The sequence below is a fragment of the Arachis hypogaea genome, chromosome 4 (genome assembly GCF_003086295.3).
Source record: "Arachis hypogaea cultivar Tifrunner chromosome 4, arahy.Tifrunner.gnm2.J5K5, whole genome shotgun sequence".
Lineage (NCBI taxonomy): Eukaryota > Viridiplantae > Streptophyta > Magnoliopsida > Fabales > Fabaceae > Arachis > Arachis hypogaea.
The window spans coordinates 40,705,066-40,722,712 of record NC_092039.1 but is presented as its reverse complement, the minus strand read 5'-3'; the positions used below and the strand labels follow the sequence as shown (position 1 = coordinate 40,722,712).

Genomic DNA, 17,647 nt, shown 5'->3' with positions numbered 1-17,647 from the left:
TCTGTGGTACACAAATTAGTTTTGAACTTAACCCTCTAATCAGAATCAAGTGACCAAGGAATTGGCAGTTGATGAAAGTTAGAGGAGACTAAAAAGGTCTAAGAAATTAGGATTTAGTCACATATAATTTGCCATGAATTGAATCTTGCATGATTAAAATAGTTGGTAAGAAAAGTTAATCTGAAAGATAAACATCTCTGAAACCTTAACTGTTTTCTCCCATATTCTTTACATCAATTTATTGTTGTCTTTTATTTCTCTGAATTACTGTTTTAGCTTTACAACACTAAAACACTATTTTCTGCTTGTCTAACTAAGTAAATCACTCAATCATTATTGCTTAGTTTATCAATCCTTGTGGGATCGACCCTCACTCACCTGAGGTATTACTTGGTACGACCCGATGCACTTGCCAGTTAGTTTGTAGACTTTAAATTCTGCACCAAACTTCGACAAACGCATCTAAACATTTATTTGGTTTTTAGACATCAAAATAATATAAAGTCCAAAATGGCTCAATAAAGAGTACACCAACTTCTAAACAAACAAAAAGCCAAGGTCAAGAAATATACAGATCCAAAAAACTCAAACTACTCAACATTCTAATCCTCTTCTTCAGCTGCGCCATCATCCTCCACCATAGATCCATCTTGGATTATCTTCCCTGGATCCATCTGGGAAAAGTCGAATTCAGGAGCAAAAATCTTCGCTTGTAATAAGGCTTGTTCAAAACCTTCAACAAAGGAATCGAGAATCTCTGCCTCCTTGCTTTTCTCCATCTCCTTTAATTTTGCCGTCACCTCAATCATCTGAGCACTCATGCTAGAAAGGTCGACTTCCTTTTTCTTGAGATCCTCTACCTCATTAGCATAATTATCTTTCATCAGCTTCAACTCCTTCTCAGTCTCGGACAATTTGGTTTCTAACTCGGTTACCCTGGAATTCTTTAAGGCCAACTCCTCCTTCAATTTAGGGTCTTCCTTTTGCTCGGCAAGTTTGCGATGCTTAGTTTCTTGGCTTCGCCCTAAGCTCGCCAGCGATAAACCAAGTACCTGGCACAACCAAATAGACAACCATAAAAAAAACTTAAAAGCCAAACCACAGTTAAATAAATACCTGCATATATTGATCAATGGCGATATCCCCAACCTCGTTCGCCAAAGATACATTTGCCGACGATTGGCAAACTTTGTCGGCCACGACCATAAAAGGAAAATCCTTACACCATAAAGACGAGCCGTCACTTTGATCGGCAACGTCATGCAATTTCTTTTGGTTCTCGAAAAAACTTCGAATTTCCTCAATCGGAATCTCCTCCCTCTCTTCCTCAGAACCATTCGATAAATCCACCACATCAATCATCCTCTTTTTCAATATGACCTTTTTCCTTCTCGGCTTAGGCTGGTTAACCTCACCAGCACCAGCAACTCTTTCAGCTTTTAACATCGATCCCTTCTTTTCGAGATTCTTGCTTTTCATTCGAGCTCTCAAAGTGGCAGCAAATACCCTGGGATACTTTCCCCCTGAAATAAAAACACCAAGTTAGCAAAATACAAGTTCAAAAGAAATATCCTCAACACTTCAAAAAAAATCTCACCTAAATATTCTATAACGGCCTACCTATTTTCTTCCCATTGAAGTAAATAAAAAACTGAAATCAACTCCTTTCGATCAACAACTTCAACTAAGTACTCTATGATGCATTCATCTCTTGCACTAATGGTTTCTGGCCCGAGAATATTCCGAGGCTTCGAACACCACCAAAGGAAAAATTTTTCCCCCAAATGCTCATCCACATGAAAAGGAAAATCACCTTCAGCATTAGAAACCTTCACATACATCTCCTTGACGTCTTTAAACGACGACTTATACAATTTAAAAATAGCAAACCCAGGCGAACTATTCAAGTTCACCCAACCCCCCTTTTAGACACCTTTGGCCTAGAATAAGGAAAAGAACAGCTTCGCAGAAGGGATCTCTTCCAAAAACTCCATCAGAATTTCAAAACTACGCAGAAATGCCCACCCATTAGGGTGGAGTTGGGAAGGTGCACAGTTCAATTGCCTCATCACCTCACATTCAAAATCCGTGAAGGGAAGCTTCACCCTCAACTCCTCTAACACACAACTATACATATAAAAAAACTCAAACCCTTCCCTCTTATGAAACACACGGTCACTAGGAACACAGGGAAGTAGCTCCAATCGGAGGCCAGACCCGATCCTCACAATCTTACTTCTATCTATCTCCTTCATAGCTTCCTAATCTAAGAATAGTGAGGAACGCTTCCTAACGTTGTCATTTACCCAATCATATGACCACTCAACTCTCTCTTTTTTATCTTTTTCAAAACCCATTAGAAGGACCCAAACGAAGAAGAAGGAGAACAGAAATTACAAATACTAGAGAGAAAATGCAATGTACCTCTTTTAGTCATGATTTCTCAAAATGCCTCTGATAACAAAGAAAACCTTGTGCAATCAACACAACCTTTTTGGATTCCAAAAGTTTTTAATTAACACTACAAAAACTGCTTTGAATTCCACTAAACCATCCCATCAGTTACATTGAAGGGAATGGCGTGCACTGGAAACACGCATGTTCATTAAATGGCTATTTAAACTTCTTCTCTCTCCTACTCATACCAATTAAATAATGTTTAATAAAGCATCTTGAACTGGAGGCTCCAAGGCTAACTCAATGGTCGAGTTATGACGCATCAAAAGCTCAACCTGCTTCATTAAAATGCATTTCCAGGCCAAGTTTAGGCAATATGATATGACTGTTACAAATCCAAAGCAATAATTCAGCATTATGCGTCATAACTCGGCATTATACGTTACAACTCGACATCATGTGTTATAACCAGACTCAACAGACTACATCTTGAAATAAAAACGTCCGACCAGGCACTATCACCTACTAAAATCTAATAACCGCTCTTTAATTCAGATGATTAGTAGAAGCATAACCGACCTATTATACTCCACCTATAAAGGTATGATATTTTATCCTCGAAGGATATACTGAGTTCACAATACTAACTTAAGCATCAAAGTGCCTTTTGCAGGTACACTCCCCTTTTATTTATACTCTCCGTGACGTGATATCTCTTTGAACGAAGAGCTTGGATCTTCCTAGCCTATAAGCTCGGCATTGGAAGCAACAGCTCGGCATCAACTCCCAAAATCCAAGTTATGCCCAGGTTACTCACACAAGAACAACTTGTGTGGAATTGTATGATAAAATAGCTTGTATGTGAAAAATAATTGATATAAATATATGTATCTTTTAATATGTATTTTAAATTATAACCATGTTCCGTATAAAAATATAATTATTTATATATAATATATATTAAAAATTATAAAAAATATAAATATATACAAATACATGATAAATATTTGGTATACATGTAAAATTTTTTATAAACAATAGTTTTTTCTTTTTCATAATTCAATTTTGGTGATTTTTGGCCGTTGGTTCATTATTTAGGGCAATGCAACACTGCAACACCTTTTCCCGGAAAAAAAAAAAAGAACAAAAGTGAATTCCTATTTTTCCATCTCCTTCTCTGTCCATTCTTTTCTTCCCCACCTAAACCGTGCTATAGAAGAAAGGCTGGACGAACTAAACAAAAGTGCGAAGGAATTCGGAATTCGGAATTCCGGTATGTAATTAACTAATTACTAATGTATCGAACTTAAAAGATGCGATTAAGTGAAAATGAGAAGCATGTAGCAAGTAATAAGCAAAGACGTGCAGAAGAAGGTGGGAGAGACGGGCACGCTCACTCACCCAAAACTGAAATTCCAAGCACACTCAACATATATATAATCAGAAAAAAAAAAAAGAAGAAAAGAAACGAGGAAATTATAATATTTAAGATTTAGATTATTCTCGCACCAACCGCAAAATAAATATATATATATATTTTCACACCCTCGCACCTATCCATCACATCACACTACACAGTGGTTGGTTGATTCCTCTCTCGCAACTCGCAAGCAACAACGAAGAACGAAGAAGAATGGATGATGAAGTTATTCAGCGAGTGTTCCACGAAGGAGGACGCGATTTCTACCAGCAGCAACCTTCAACTTCCTCCATCCTTCAATCTCTCCCTCTCCATGTGGTAACATATACATGCATCTTCATCTTCTGTTGTTTTGTAATTTCTTTTATTTTTTGTTGCGTTTGATTACCTAATTCTGTATTTTATCGTTTCTCGCCGATAGTGAATTGACTCTGCTTCGCAGCTCTGCCTTGCGGATTGCAATTTGGATGAAATTGAACTTAGTGTGTACAAAAATATGTTGACATTTATCCGTTTCTTCACTTCAATTTTAGGGTTCGAAGTTTAATTTTAAAGGTTGAGTGAAATTTTTTTTTTCAGCATATGGTAATTGTACTTATAGGTACTATACGTAATAGCTGGAAAAAGTTAACTATCGTTGCTGATCATCCTATAGCTGAACTTCCGCAGCTTAAGGACCTCTTTGCACGATCTTTAAAAAAATAGAAAACATTGAAAGTGAAAATAGGAAATGAAAGTAGAAACCAAGCGGACTCTTAATTTTACTGATTCATGAAATTGTGGAGTGTGTTGCTAAGATACGGATGTCAAATTGTGCAGTCTTTTGATCATGGCTATTATTTACTGGTAAAATCTATCCAAGAACTACGTGAGAAAAAGGAAGGCCTTGTTACAGTTGGAATTGGTGGTCCTAGTGGCTCTGGAAAAACAAGGTATTGATATTGCTGTCAATTGATTGCTTTGGATGTGTTCTGTTGAAGTGAACTAAGGTGTGTGTTGCTTCAGTTTCCTCTTAATTGTTGCTTCTCATTGTTCTTGAAGCTTAGCAGAAAAGGTGGCATCCGTTATTGGTTGTACTGTTATATCAATGGAGAATTATCGTGATGGAGTTGATGAAGGGGGTGATCTGGATTTTATAGATTTCACGAGCTTGATCAAGAATCTTGAGGTATGCATTCTCTTGAGCATGTCTCAAATGCTGGTCTGTTGTTACATAATTATTATCTTGTAGATGGCTTTAATGAATTTGCAAGGCTGACCTTCTACTAAATCCTTGAGTTTTATGCTTTACGTTTAGCCTTTTCAAGCTATATTCTTATTGAGATCTGACCAACACTAGACAAATCAGAAAAGAGAAAGAGAAGAACAAGAATAAGAAACAATGGATTTCATAGAAATGTTTTAGCAAATTTCATGTTAAGAGTGTTGGTGGCGATTATATGGCTGTTTTCTTTTGTGCTGAAACTGATTAGCGTATGTATTGAACATCAATTATTTAGAATTTAATTTTATACTCTTATGCTGCTAGCCGGAAAGCTGCTGTTCTTTCTTTGTTCAAAGATTTTTATCATTTGATACTTTGTTGATTGGCTTATCTATTTCAATCAGGATTTGATAAAAGGTGATGATACATTAGTCCCAGTGTTTGATTATCAGCAAAAGAGACGTGTTGGCTATAAAGCTATAAAGAGTACTGCATCTGGGGTGGTAGGCAAAGCTCATTTTGTCCTTTTGAGGAATTCCTTTATTTATTTATTTATTTATTTATTTATTGTCATTGGTTTCAGATAATAGTTGATGGAACATATGCATTACATGCAAAACTGCGTTCTTTACTGGATATTCGAGTTGCTGTGGTAATTTCTAGCATTATAATATCTTTATGGCCTTTGTTAAGCAATAAGTTGCTTATGAATTTCAATTAATGCGTGCCATTTGCTTTTGATATGACAGGTTGGCGGTGTTCATTTTAGTCTGCTTTCTAAAGTTCGCTATGACATTGGAGATTCTTGTTCACTGGATAGCCTTATAGACAGCATTTTTCCATTATTTAGGAAGCATATTGAGCCAGATCTTCATCATGCACAGGTTGTTCTCTTTCATGTTCTAACTTCCATTTTTTGCCACTAATGCTTTTACTTCCTCTGCCTTTTTTTGGCAGATCAGAATTAACAACAGTTTTGTATCATCATTTAGAGAGGCAATCTACAAGGTTAAATGCAGAAGTGAGGTATGTTTTTCGTTGATGAAGTTTTTACTGATGCATGTCTTCCTGTATGAATTTTTGAGTTTTCTCTTTGCTTCATTTCCAGTCTGTCTATTTTCATTTTTCCTTCCATGTACATTGGAAGACCATCAATTGCTTGAATTTTTCAGCTGGTACTCATACATCATACACCACATGCATCCTTTGACTTTTTAAAATAAAAAGGGACAAGTGACCCTGGTGAAAGGGAGCTCAAAACATTAGCCTTTTTGTTCAAATGTTCCTTACTTCGTTCCTACAATGGCGGGAACCTTGTGAAGCGTGCAGCCATTTTCTTCTGTTCTTTATCTAGCTGGTTAATTGTCTAATTGGATTGTGTATTGTTAGATTCCGTAAAATTAAGACTGTTGATTTCCTAATTTTTCTATTGTCCATGCCCCATATTAGAAATTAGCTATTATTTTATGGTGTGTTCCTTAGTTATTTTACCATAAATGAGCAGAAATGGAAGCTGAGAGAGTAAGGTTTTATTGGCATTAAGTTCCCTTTTGGTTGTTGATATTGATATAAAGCAAGCATGGTTTATTTAACTATGTGCATGCCCCTTTATAGTTTGCTTCTTCGATTTCTCCTTGAGCCCCCCCCCCCCCTTTTCTCTCTTTATAAAAAAACCAAAAAAATGGCACTCCGTTAATTTTGTCTCGAATTGAATATAGTTTTCAGCTACTATAGAATGTTATGATTTGACTAAATTTTATATTTTGTGACAGTCTCCAGAGGGATATTCAAGTACTGCCTTTCAAGGGAATGAAGCCCAAACAGATAAGTGAGTGTTTCAGATGTTGGAATAAAAAGATTGTATTCGTCATTAGTTTCATTTTTATCTCACTGTTTCTTAGACGAGAGATTTTAAAATTTAAACTAGAGTATATGTCTTGCTTTCAGTTGTATTGAAATGTACCTTAGACCACCTTCCACTAGTGAAGAAGCAAGGATAAATGATTGGATCAAAGTGCGGCAGTCTGGAATTAGATATTATTTATCACTTGGTGACCAGAGGATTGTTGACAAAAATTTTATTATCAGGCCTAAAGCAGAGTTTGAGGTATGACTATTTTCAGTTTTTCTCATCTTATGCTTTTCCTATAATAAAACAATAATAAACACTAGTGCGGTGTATCTCATATGTACAGCATTTAGTTAAAAGATATATCTGTAAAGGACTCTATCTCTGGAGTAGTGTAGTTGTAGTTTAAAACTGCTAATTGCTACCGAAGGCTTGTGTTAAATAAGAGGGTTTGGAATTTCATTCCTAGTCGATCTTTTCAAACATACAATGAGGTTTGTGGAAGTTATAATAGTGCCCCTCAAGGCCTGTAGACAAGATGAGAAAAAAAATTTAGTAATTGACTTGCTAATCCCATATAAATGTGTATGTGTATATTGTGAGAGTGACTGCAGTCCAACTGACTGGGGCAACGGAAGCATCTTTGTATTTGTTTTAGGTATGATAGGAAATATGTTTTTGGGAGGTATCTTGAACTATGTGCTTTGGTAATGGTGTTTGGTTGTTTTCGGAATTAGAAGAAAACTTGGAAGCTTTGACCACAAGGTTTTTTGTGCTATTAAGCCTAATAGTGTTAAACAGAGAAGAATATGAATTGTATATTTTGAATCACTAGTGAGCTTGAGCACAGTTCAGTGATTATATTCATAGAGGAGTAGCTTGTTCAGAAAGCTAGTTCAAGGGGTAAAAGAGACTTTTCATGCTTAAGTTATTTATGAAGTCTATCACTCTATCCTAGATGGCACTTACTTTAACTGCCTAACATATTAGCTTCAACTGATTTTGATCGCTTTTAGGCTCTTACTCAGTTCACTCTATTAAAGCTCAAGTAAAATATTTTGCCTGAACTAGAAAGAAACTTGAAATCTTTTGCCTGCTAATAAGGCTGAAGAAAATATTTTATTTAGTCTTAGATGCCTTGTACTCTAGGTAAAACTTCTAATGTACCTCAAATTATGGCTCTTTTGTCCTTTTCCATCAGAAAAATGTGTTGTTATTGGAGTAGAAAATAAAAATGCTCTTCTTTTAGAATTTTTTTTGGGTTCTTTTCTGATTATAATGGTGGCAGGTTGGACGAATGACATTGGGTGGATTGTTGGCTCTTGGATACACAGTTGTCGTTAGTTATAAACGCTCATCCACAACTGTTGATAATGGCAAGGTTTTGGTGTCTTTTGAAACCATTGATGCCCTTGATGAGACATTCATGGTGATGAGAGGAACTAATAGGAAGGTATTCGGCCTTTTTTCTTTACGACTCTTGGTCATATTCCCTTTCAAAATGCAATCTTCTTAACCTGCATTTATTGTTCATTGTTGAGCTTGAACATTTTGAGCATGATTTTCCTGGGCTCTATCAAGAGTTTCCGAGGCTCTTAATTTTGTTTTATCTTGTAAATCTTAGCCATCTAGGCTTCAAATTACTTAAGAGCTTTCTAGCAGATATATCTTCTCCTATTGTCATTTTTAGGACAGCTCCCTATCATCCATACTATATTGTTTCTTACCTTCTCTTTCACTTTACATTAAGAACCTTGTTTGGCTAGGGATTTCTATGTATATCCTTGCTGCCTAATCTAATTATGCTTTTTTTTATTAATAATATGCTGAGTTACTTATACAAAAGAGGGGGAAAAATAATTTTCTGCAGACTGTTGGAACAGAAGCAATGAGGCTTGGTATCAATGGACCTTGGATTACTAAATCATATCTTGAAATGATCCTTGATAAAAAAGGTTGGATTTGGATGCACTTTGACTGTCTTTTTGCACTTTATGACTTCTCAATTAATTGAGTTATTTTTTATTGTTTGATATTATTTCTTGTTATATATGCTGATGACTGCTCGAATAGGACAATTCTTTTGAGGATAATGAGCCAATTGCCTAAGCATAGCTTAACAAAAGTAGATTATATTAATTATCAAGATAAGAAGAAGCTCAATTTCCTTGATGATCTGACTCATTCTGAACCTGATATTGTTTTCTTTTTACCACTTACAGGTGTTCCTCGTCTTAGTACACCACCACTGGTGACTAATACATCTGTGCCTGGAAGTCAAGACACTGCAATCATTGCACCAAAACCAATTCGCGTGACTCCTGACCTTGTTACGGGATTGGAGGATTTGTCTCAGCCATGGACTCGGTCCCCTACAAAATCTAAAATGGAACCTGTTATGGCAACATGGCATTTCATATCTTCGGATTGTTCCCACCCTGACAACTCAGTCCTAGGTATTTTTCCTCAAATGGGAGGATATTAATGTCTAAACTCTTTTTTATATATCTTTTGACTGGTTCCTCATATCTACATAAGGTTTCTTTTAAATTGAGACTTCTCTCATGAAGCAACCACAGATCCTTCATCTTTCAGGGATACCATTAGGCTTGCTCCAATGCCTGAGTCATGTGACCTGGATAGGGGATTGCTTTTGGCTGTTCAAGCCATACAAGTAAGGGAAAGCGTGGAATTACTTTAGAGCCTTATGTTCTGAAGATTACAATTCCTTATAAATTCAATATTATATGTTTGATTGAATCCTAGCTTCCTATTTATCTTGTTTCAGGCTTTGTTGGAAAATAAAGGTTTCCCAGTCATAGTTGGAATTGGTAACATGAATTTTTCCTAATACCATATCCTTTCCCCTTTTTATGTGTGTGTGTGTGTGTGTGTTCATTTACCCTTGCAAACATTCTTCCTACATATATTGCTGTCTTTCATGCCACATGGAACAATGCATACAACTAGCTGCACTCAGAAAATCAGAATAAAAAATTATATATTTGTGTAAAACATCTAGACGAGGCATTTTGGAATATGCAGAATACGTGGAACCCTTGTAAATATGTGATTGCTTTCAGAATCTGAAAGTGATATGTTAATAATGAATAATCTGAGGTTTTTCTGGATAAAAATAATCTAGGTCAATTTAGGTATTATCTTATTGACGATACCTAGTTAGTTTATCAGATGCTGACATTAGTTCCGTAACATGTTGTAGCTTACATAAGTTATGATGTATGTGTTTTTATCTTGCTCTGGATACTTGTTTCTCAAAAATCAATCTTGAGTTCTGAATAAAGCAAGAGAACAACTATTTTTATGTTTGAGAACCTTCCTTTGCTGTAATTCAATCACCCTATGTTCCTTTCACTCTTTATACTATTAAACATAAAAAACACATTAATGGTTTGTCTGAAATTCTAACAGTACTTGTTGGTAAATCTTCATTGTTGTTTCTGAAATGTTCTTAAAGTATTCTCATTTTTAATTATGAGTAACACATATTACTCCATGGTTACATATTCATTTGTACTCTTCTCATCCACATAATGCAACTTTCTCTTTTTCTTCTGCTTCATATTTTGGTTCTGCTCCATTGAACATTGTCAAATCAATTGATGATGAGCAAATACCATTCATACATCTAACAGCTGCTGTTTTCAAAAAATTATTGACTCTGAGGGCAGTTATGCATTGCAGGAGGTCCAAGTGGTTCTGGAAAGACTAGTTTGGCTCATAAAATGGCGAATATTATTGGATGTGAAGTGGTATCCCTGGAAAGCTATTATAAACAAGTAAAGGATTTCAAATATGATGACTTCAGCTCTCTTGACTTATCTTTGCTATCAAAGGTGAAGTAACTGAATAGCTAATATGTATTTTATTGGGTTATTTGTTCTTGTGTAACATCCTAATAATTTTCAGATTATGCACAAGTCATAACATGAATTTATTAATAAATTTAATTGTCCACTGACTTTAACCTTTAACAAAAAAAATAATACATCAGTGTAACTAACAGTTTGTTTTCAAATAAAATAATTGAAATCATGGGCCATGAATGATGATTTTAGTGGGACCCTTATAAGATAATAAAAGGGCTGGTGTACAAGCATCTTGCGTTAACGCAGGATCCGGGGAAGGGCCGCACCCTTATAAGATAATAACAAATAAAAATAAAGTAATCACTCAAGACTAACATGAATTCTCACACTTCTTTTATGAATAATTTACCATTCACAAGAGTTTATTCATAGGACTTTTACATATAGTTGAATGGAAGAACACTAAAATTCAAGACTTATTTCTAATAACTGTGATCTTTTCCACACCCTCTCTAATGTCTGGCTGCTCACCAAACTACCCAAAACTCCTAATAGTAGATGCCTAAAAGTGGAAACTTCGGAAGCCGAATCTCAGTTGGATGACCCTTATGACAGATCCTCATCCTCCTCATGATCTGATTGGACTACATTGAGTTGCTGGAAGTGCACAGGACTGCCATTTTGTCCCAGGTGAGCAGTGTGGATGTATATGTCTGTATGGGTCAGGTGGAGCAAAGTCTTGATCTACCACTGAGACATTAAAACCTCTAAGAAATAGCAGTAGTATTGGTTATCGAAAGATTGTGCAAATCCAGATTGTAAAGAACATTGAACCCCGTTATTCCATTTAAAAATTACAGAGGTCATTCTTTCAAGTCTGATGAATACATACCAGTCTATTGAGTAAATTTATTGTCACTTCCTTTTTCTGATGTTTATCTAGATTTGAAAAATGACCTTTGTAATTGTAAATGGGATATCAATGATTTCAATGTTCACTAAAATATGGAATTCTACTCTGTTTTGATTATCTCTATTGCTACCTTTAGGATATATGTACTTTTTTGGGTAAAAATCTCAATGTTGGTGCTAGATCAAGACTCTGCTCTAAATTGACCCATGAGGAAACATCTATGTCCACACTGCTTAGTGGGACAGAATGGTACCCAAATGGACTTCAAGCCACTCAACATGGTTCAACTAAGCCACAGATTGAGGAAGAGGAATTGTCAAAATGTTCCTATGATCCACTAGCCAACTGGAAGTGATTTCTGAAATCTCCGCTTTTTTTGAGTTGTCTGCTGTAATGAGTAGTGGGAGCTCAGTGAGCTGCCGCAGACATAAGAGAGGGTGTAGAAGTTGTCATTGTTATCAGAAATAGTCTTGAATATTCTTGTAAATGAGTATTCATGTTAGTCTTGAGTGATTACTTTATGCATGTTTGTTATCATATAAATCTTTCACTGAACCATTTATGTGTTGTGCTTTTAACTATTTTGTTTGTGAAAAAAGTTCATTTGCTAATTCACTAAAATATTTTTTCCCCCTTAAAAAGTTAAAAGTCAAGCAGAGCACAAGTAACATTGCTGATAAAATTCATGTTATGACTTATGCATAATGTGAAAGTTATTTGAATGTTATATTTTGCATAACTGTGAAGCTTTGAAATTTTCCTCTCTTTTTCTTTCTTTAAATAAGATGGTAATATATTTAGATTGTCTGTTTGCCAAAATAAAGGATATCATTTTATTTAAATTCTATATAGTAAAGGGTTCTGGATACTTTTCAGCCACTGTATAGTGTACTTATAGGTAGTTCCTTGCAGAATATTAGTGACATAAGAAAAGGCCGAAGAACAAAAGTACCAATATTTGACTTGGAAAGTGGTGCTCGGAGTGGCTTCAAGGAACTTGAAGTTTCAGAAGATTGTGGAGTGGTCAGTCATAAACTAGTTTCCCAACGTCTTGATAATTTCTTGATTGCATTTTCTTTTACATATATGCATTTAAATATGCACAAATGGTGTAGAAGATTTTGAAATGAGTGCTGGTCTGAATATTGACATGCTAAAGGGATTAATGTTACACGGAATTGCCATCGCCTACCTTTCTCGAACATTTGTGCTTAACTTCTGAAAACCCATATCCACTTTTTACATGTTCCCTGTTTTCTCACAACTACAGGACACTTGAAAAGCGAAGTACATATATGCACCAGTACTCAACAAAAATATATATCTTAGTTTGTATGTCCAAATATTTCCGAACATAGTTGCTAGTCAATATTATGCTAGTTTGTTCAGTTTCCTTTCTGTTGTGTTTACTGAGAGCTAATCTATTTCTTACCAGATAATTTTTGAAGGTGTCTATGCTTTGCATCCTGATATCCGAGTATCACTTGATTTTTGGATTGCTGTTGTAAGCATGAGTCCATCCATCTTTTTTCTATTATCCATTAATATTTGAATCCGTATTTGTTAGGGCTAAGAAATTTGTAGTAACTTCCATTTTGATTTCCTTATTGAAAACAGGTAGGAGGAGTTCATTCACATTTGCTTTCACGAGTTCAAAGGGATAAGAGTAGAGTGGGTTGTTTTATTTCCCAGAATGAGATCATGATGACGGTGTTTCCAATGTTCCAGCAGTACATTGAACCTCATCTCGTTCATGCACACGTTAGTTGATAGCATGCTCTCTCTCTCTCTCTCTCTTTCTCTCTCTCTCTCTCTCTCTCTCTCTCTCTCTCTCAGGAATGATGGTTTAAATGATTATTTAATGATTTCCCTCTTAACGCCAAGTACTGTACTACTTATTCATGCCTGATTTACAATGTACTTGTGTAAAATCTTAAGAAATACTATGGTTGTAATATTTTTCTACGCATGATCACTGGTACTAGAGCAGCAATATAGAGCTTGATGATTTTACTTAATGGTGTGATGATACATTCGTTTAATGCTGATTTGCAGCTTAAAATTCGAAATGACTTTGATCCTGTGCTTTCTCCTGAGAGTTCATTGTTTGTGTTGAAGAGTAACAAGAAAGTAAGAATTTATCTTAACTTTAAAATTATATTGGGTGACAAGGTTTGTTCAAACATGGATACTAAAGATAACAACAAACAACAGGTAGCATATCAAGATATTCTTGCAATTCTTGACCGAGCAAAATTTTGCAGTTCTGTTCAGAAATTTATTGATATTTATATAAGGCTGCCTGGGATCCCTTCTAATGGGCAGTTGACAGAAAGTGATTGTATTCGAGTCAGAATATGTGAAGGAAGATTTGCCTTGCTGATACGTGAGGTTGAGAATATTTTGTTTCTTCTCTATTTGCTTGCTGATATAGTTCACACATTTATATATCGATTTATGATACTTTTGCAGTTTTTCTGGTTTATTTTATTTGAAAATGAAGCATATTGTCTTGTACTTGGCAGCCTATTAGAGAAGGAAACTTCATCATTCAGCCTAAAGTGGATTTTGATATTGGCATTAGTACAGTTGCTGGTCTTCTTAATCTTGGGTAAGCCACATTTTCAATGCAAGAAAATCTTCTCTATCTATATATCTTTGGTGTACAACTATACAAGACTGTACTATATCTAAGGAAAGTGGGAAACCACACCTGTTAAGGGGGAAGAACCACTCTCCTTATATACAACATCAAGCATCCCACACTACTCGATGTACTATATCTAAGGAAAGTGGGAAACCACACCTGTTAAGGGGGAAGAACCACTCTCCTTATATACAACATCAAGCATCCCACACTACTCGATGTGGGACTTTGAGCACCCCATAATACCCAAGTCCCTAACAATACACCGGCCCTGGAGAGCGCCGACGTCCATGGCGGCTTCACTCTATCGACACTGACCCAACGGTAGCCACTTTGCTACGGTCTATCGGTATTCACCTTAATCCAGCCTATAGGTAGCCCTTTCCATGGCGCCGACAACCACGCTCTGATACCATTGTTAAGTATCTAAAGAAAGTGGGAAGCCACACCTTAAAAGCTAGCTGTTAAGGGGGAAGAACCACTCTCCTTATATACAACATCAAGCATCCCATACTACTCGAGGTGGGACTTTGAGCACCCCATAATACCCAAGTCCCTAACACCTACCTTTTCGAAAATTTGAAGTTAAAATGTGTTTCTCAAGCATGCATTTCACATTATTGTGCATCACAAACTAACTTGGGAATGAAATACTAAGAGGGGAGAAAGCAGATAAATTTAGCGATAACTCCTCAAAATGAAGGCTGGTTTCTTTAATGGGCTATGGTGTTTGTTTTGCCCACCATTCTTTGTCAATTAGCATGGACAAACTGACAGGTGACATTCAGGGAAAATGAGAATGATTTTTAGTATTAATGCTATTCCTTAGAATAGATATTGCTCAGGAGTATACTAGAACTACTCTTCTCTCAATTTTTAACTCTATTTAATTCCTTACTCGGTTTATGCTATGTTTGTCCCAACAATATTACCTCTTGTAGATATTTTCTTTTTATCTTCTATTTTTTATGAAGTTTGTGTATCTTTGTAATATTATTGTTATTCATCTATTAATTGGTACCACTTTTCTGTCAGGTATCAGGCAGTTGCTTACATTGAAGCCTCTGCATTCATCTATCAGGATGGAAAGGTCACACGATAAATCTTATGGCTTAAATTTGACCCAAAATAATAGTATTTAATTTATTTATGAGTTACAAGGCTGAAAGGAGTTTGTTCGTGACTTCCTTCTTCCCTGAATGTAAAACTCTCCTGATCGGAGTACTTCTGTGCAGTAAGATATATCATTATATTATTGCACAGAAGGATGTTCACTTGTCAAGATCATCTCCAGGCTTATTTCTGTTAATTAGTTTAACTTGCTGTTAAAATTCTTGTCTCATTTTGTCCCATAGATTCTAATTGAGGTTGATCATCTACAAGATGTCCCTGGCCCATATATTCAGATCAAGGGTGTTAATAAAGATGCAGTGGCAGCAGCGGGTTCAATGCTTGAATTGGATGGCTCATATACAACTAAGGTTCAACTTGTTTTATTTTAGTTCCTTTTCCCCTTTTGTGCATAATGCTGGGGCTGAATATATCTGGATGGTGGTCAACTTATTATTATTCTTGTTCATTATTTTGGTAGAGTTATCTTGAAATAATTTTAGAAAGACTACCAACAATAGAAAGAACTTCTGGTGGGATTAACTCTCAGCAATCAGCAAGGCTGCTAGAGATTATTGAATTTATTCAATCTCAGGTATACCTTTCCTCTTTGGCTAGATATTAGTGTATCTTTTTGGGGCACCATTTAATATTAGCCATTTATGTTACCCATTTTCTTTGTGCATACATTGTATAAACCTCGTACCTAAAATGCAGCAACTTGTGGAATTCAGATTTTAAAGTTCGGTCATGGTAGAGACTAGTCTGGTTTTTCATTTATAGTAGTTGTATTGGATTCACACATATTTCAATTGATGAAGATCGACGTATGCCTTGAAGTAATTTAGTTTATCAGTGCACCAATATCCATGTCTTTATATGTATGTATATGTATATCTTTGTATATATAGGTTAGGTGCATAGCTGTTGCTTCAAAATCTTGAAGCTTGATATTTGATGCATAATATTGTATCGAATAATAATAAAGGCAGGTGTATACTGTGTCTGGAACATGAGGGGTAATACAGCCTTCCTAGGATCTTTTTTCTATTTAAAACATTGGACGATTACTTTGATAAAAAAGTTAATGCATTCCTGGTCGTACTAAACCTCTCTTTTCTGCATTTGTGAAGCAATTTTTGTTTCTTTTTGCACATTATCATTTAGTGTCAGTTTTGTTGGAATGATCAGGGGTGCAGCTCTCCTTCAGAATCATCACCAAGTAGGGGAGTCTCTCCAATTGAAGGGGCTATTGAGGAGATGCAATCAAGGATTAGAAGGCTTGAGAAGTGGCTTGCTATAAATACGGTACTCCCAAAACACTATTCCCTCTTTTCTAAATAAGCACTTTCATTTTTTATATTCATTGAAAAATTGATATACTTGGACAAACATTTTATCCAGATATATTAATCTTTCAATGAATCAAAAAAGTAAAAGACCCTTTTTTGAGAAGGAAGGTGTTTCCGAAGTTCTTAGCGACTTTTGAGCTCATTGTAACTCTTGTTTTTGTTAATCTCTTTATTTGATACCGTGGGCAGGTTCTATGGACATTTCTAATGTCTGCCCTTGTTGGTTTTTCACTGTATCAAAGGAGGCGTCAGTGATGGTCTTGCAAGTTTTCAAGATCATGCATTGGCATTATTGTCTAGTAACCTAAAAATATAAACAGGGCTCAGTTTTTTGAGTGGTGAGTCCATGCAAACTAAATGGTCACTAACCCCTTTAGTTCAATTTAGAATGGAACGCGGTTCGTCAATTTCAAAGAGTGAGAAAAGTGTTGATTGATTAATATGCACATTATTTGTTGGCAGAAATGAGATACAGGTTATTCAATAATAAGTAATGTAGATAGACAAACGCGAAAAAGAATATATTGTAGATATATATTTAAGTACTGCTTATGCGTCCTAAGTTGAACTTCATTTTATTATTCGGTATAGTACAATTTAAGTCACTCCCTAACTTCAATTTTTTCTTGTCGAATGGCAAATAGGTTTCAAATCCTACCATTGGGTTAAGTAAACTTGGTTCATCTAAAAGCCAACAATTTTCTGATTTAGCGGCGAGTTAATCCATTTTAAAACCATTTAGAAATTATATTACCTAGGATTATTGTAATTATAATAAAAATTTATTGAGTAAATAGTCATGTTGGTATTTGAAAGATTTTTATTTTGATGAAATGAGCTCCAACTTTTATTTTTGACAATAAATTTTCATATATCAGATGTTTGACAAAATAGCCTAATTGTTAACCCATTTACTTTAGTGGTT

General features: G+C 35.4%; 1 protein-coding gene across 2 annotated transcripts; it reads left to right on the top strand.

The window, feature by feature from the left end:
• Positions 1-3,521: 3,521 nt before the first annotated feature.
• Positions 3,522-17,327, top strand: LOC112796718 (uncharacterized). Of its 2 annotated transcripts, none has more exons than XM_025839299.3 (26): positions 3,522-4,135; positions 4,637-4,749; positions 4,859-4,985; positions 5,426-5,524; positions 5,605-5,673; positions 5,771-5,905; positions 5,979-6,047; positions 6,794-6,849; positions 6,969-7,128; positions 8,159-8,323; positions 8,741-8,825; positions 9,093-9,326; positions 9,450-9,544; positions 9,659-9,701; positions 10,576-10,727; positions 12,526-12,636; positions 13,049-13,117; positions 13,231-13,374; positions 13,669-13,743; positions 13,828-14,004; positions 14,139-14,224; positions 15,296-15,350; positions 15,616-15,741; positions 15,852-15,965; positions 16,562-16,678; positions 16,912-17,327. In XM_025839299.3, exons 1-26 carry the CDS (start codon positions 4,031-4,033, stop codon positions 16,975-16,977), a joined length of 2,847 nt encoding a protein of 948 aa, XP_025695084.1. In that variant the 5' UTR covers positions 3,522-4,030; the 3' UTR covers positions 16,978-17,327. The 2 variants fall into 2 exon arrangements, with proteins under 2 accessions (XP_025695084.1, XP_072091622.1); XM_072235521.1 differs by having other exon boundaries at positions 3,596-4,135; positions 4,867-4,985.
• Positions 17,328-17,647: the final 320 nt, after the last annotated feature.

What these genes read in the sequence shown, in the direction of transcription:
- LOC112796718 (XM_025839299.3), top strand. Translation starts at nt 4,031, where the DNA reads ATGGATGATGAAGTTATTCAGCGAGTGTTCCACGAAGGAGGACGCGAT. An exon ending in GGCCTAAAGCAGAGTTTGAG is followed by an intron (nt 7,129 to 8,158) that starts GTATGACTATTT and finishes TAATGGTGGCAG; the next exon opens with GTTGGACGAATGACATTGGG. An exon ending in ACTTATCTTTGCTATCAAAG is followed by an intron (nt 10,728 to 12,525) that starts GTGAAGTAACTG and finishes AGTTCCTTGCAG; the next exon opens with AATATTAGTGACATAAGAAA.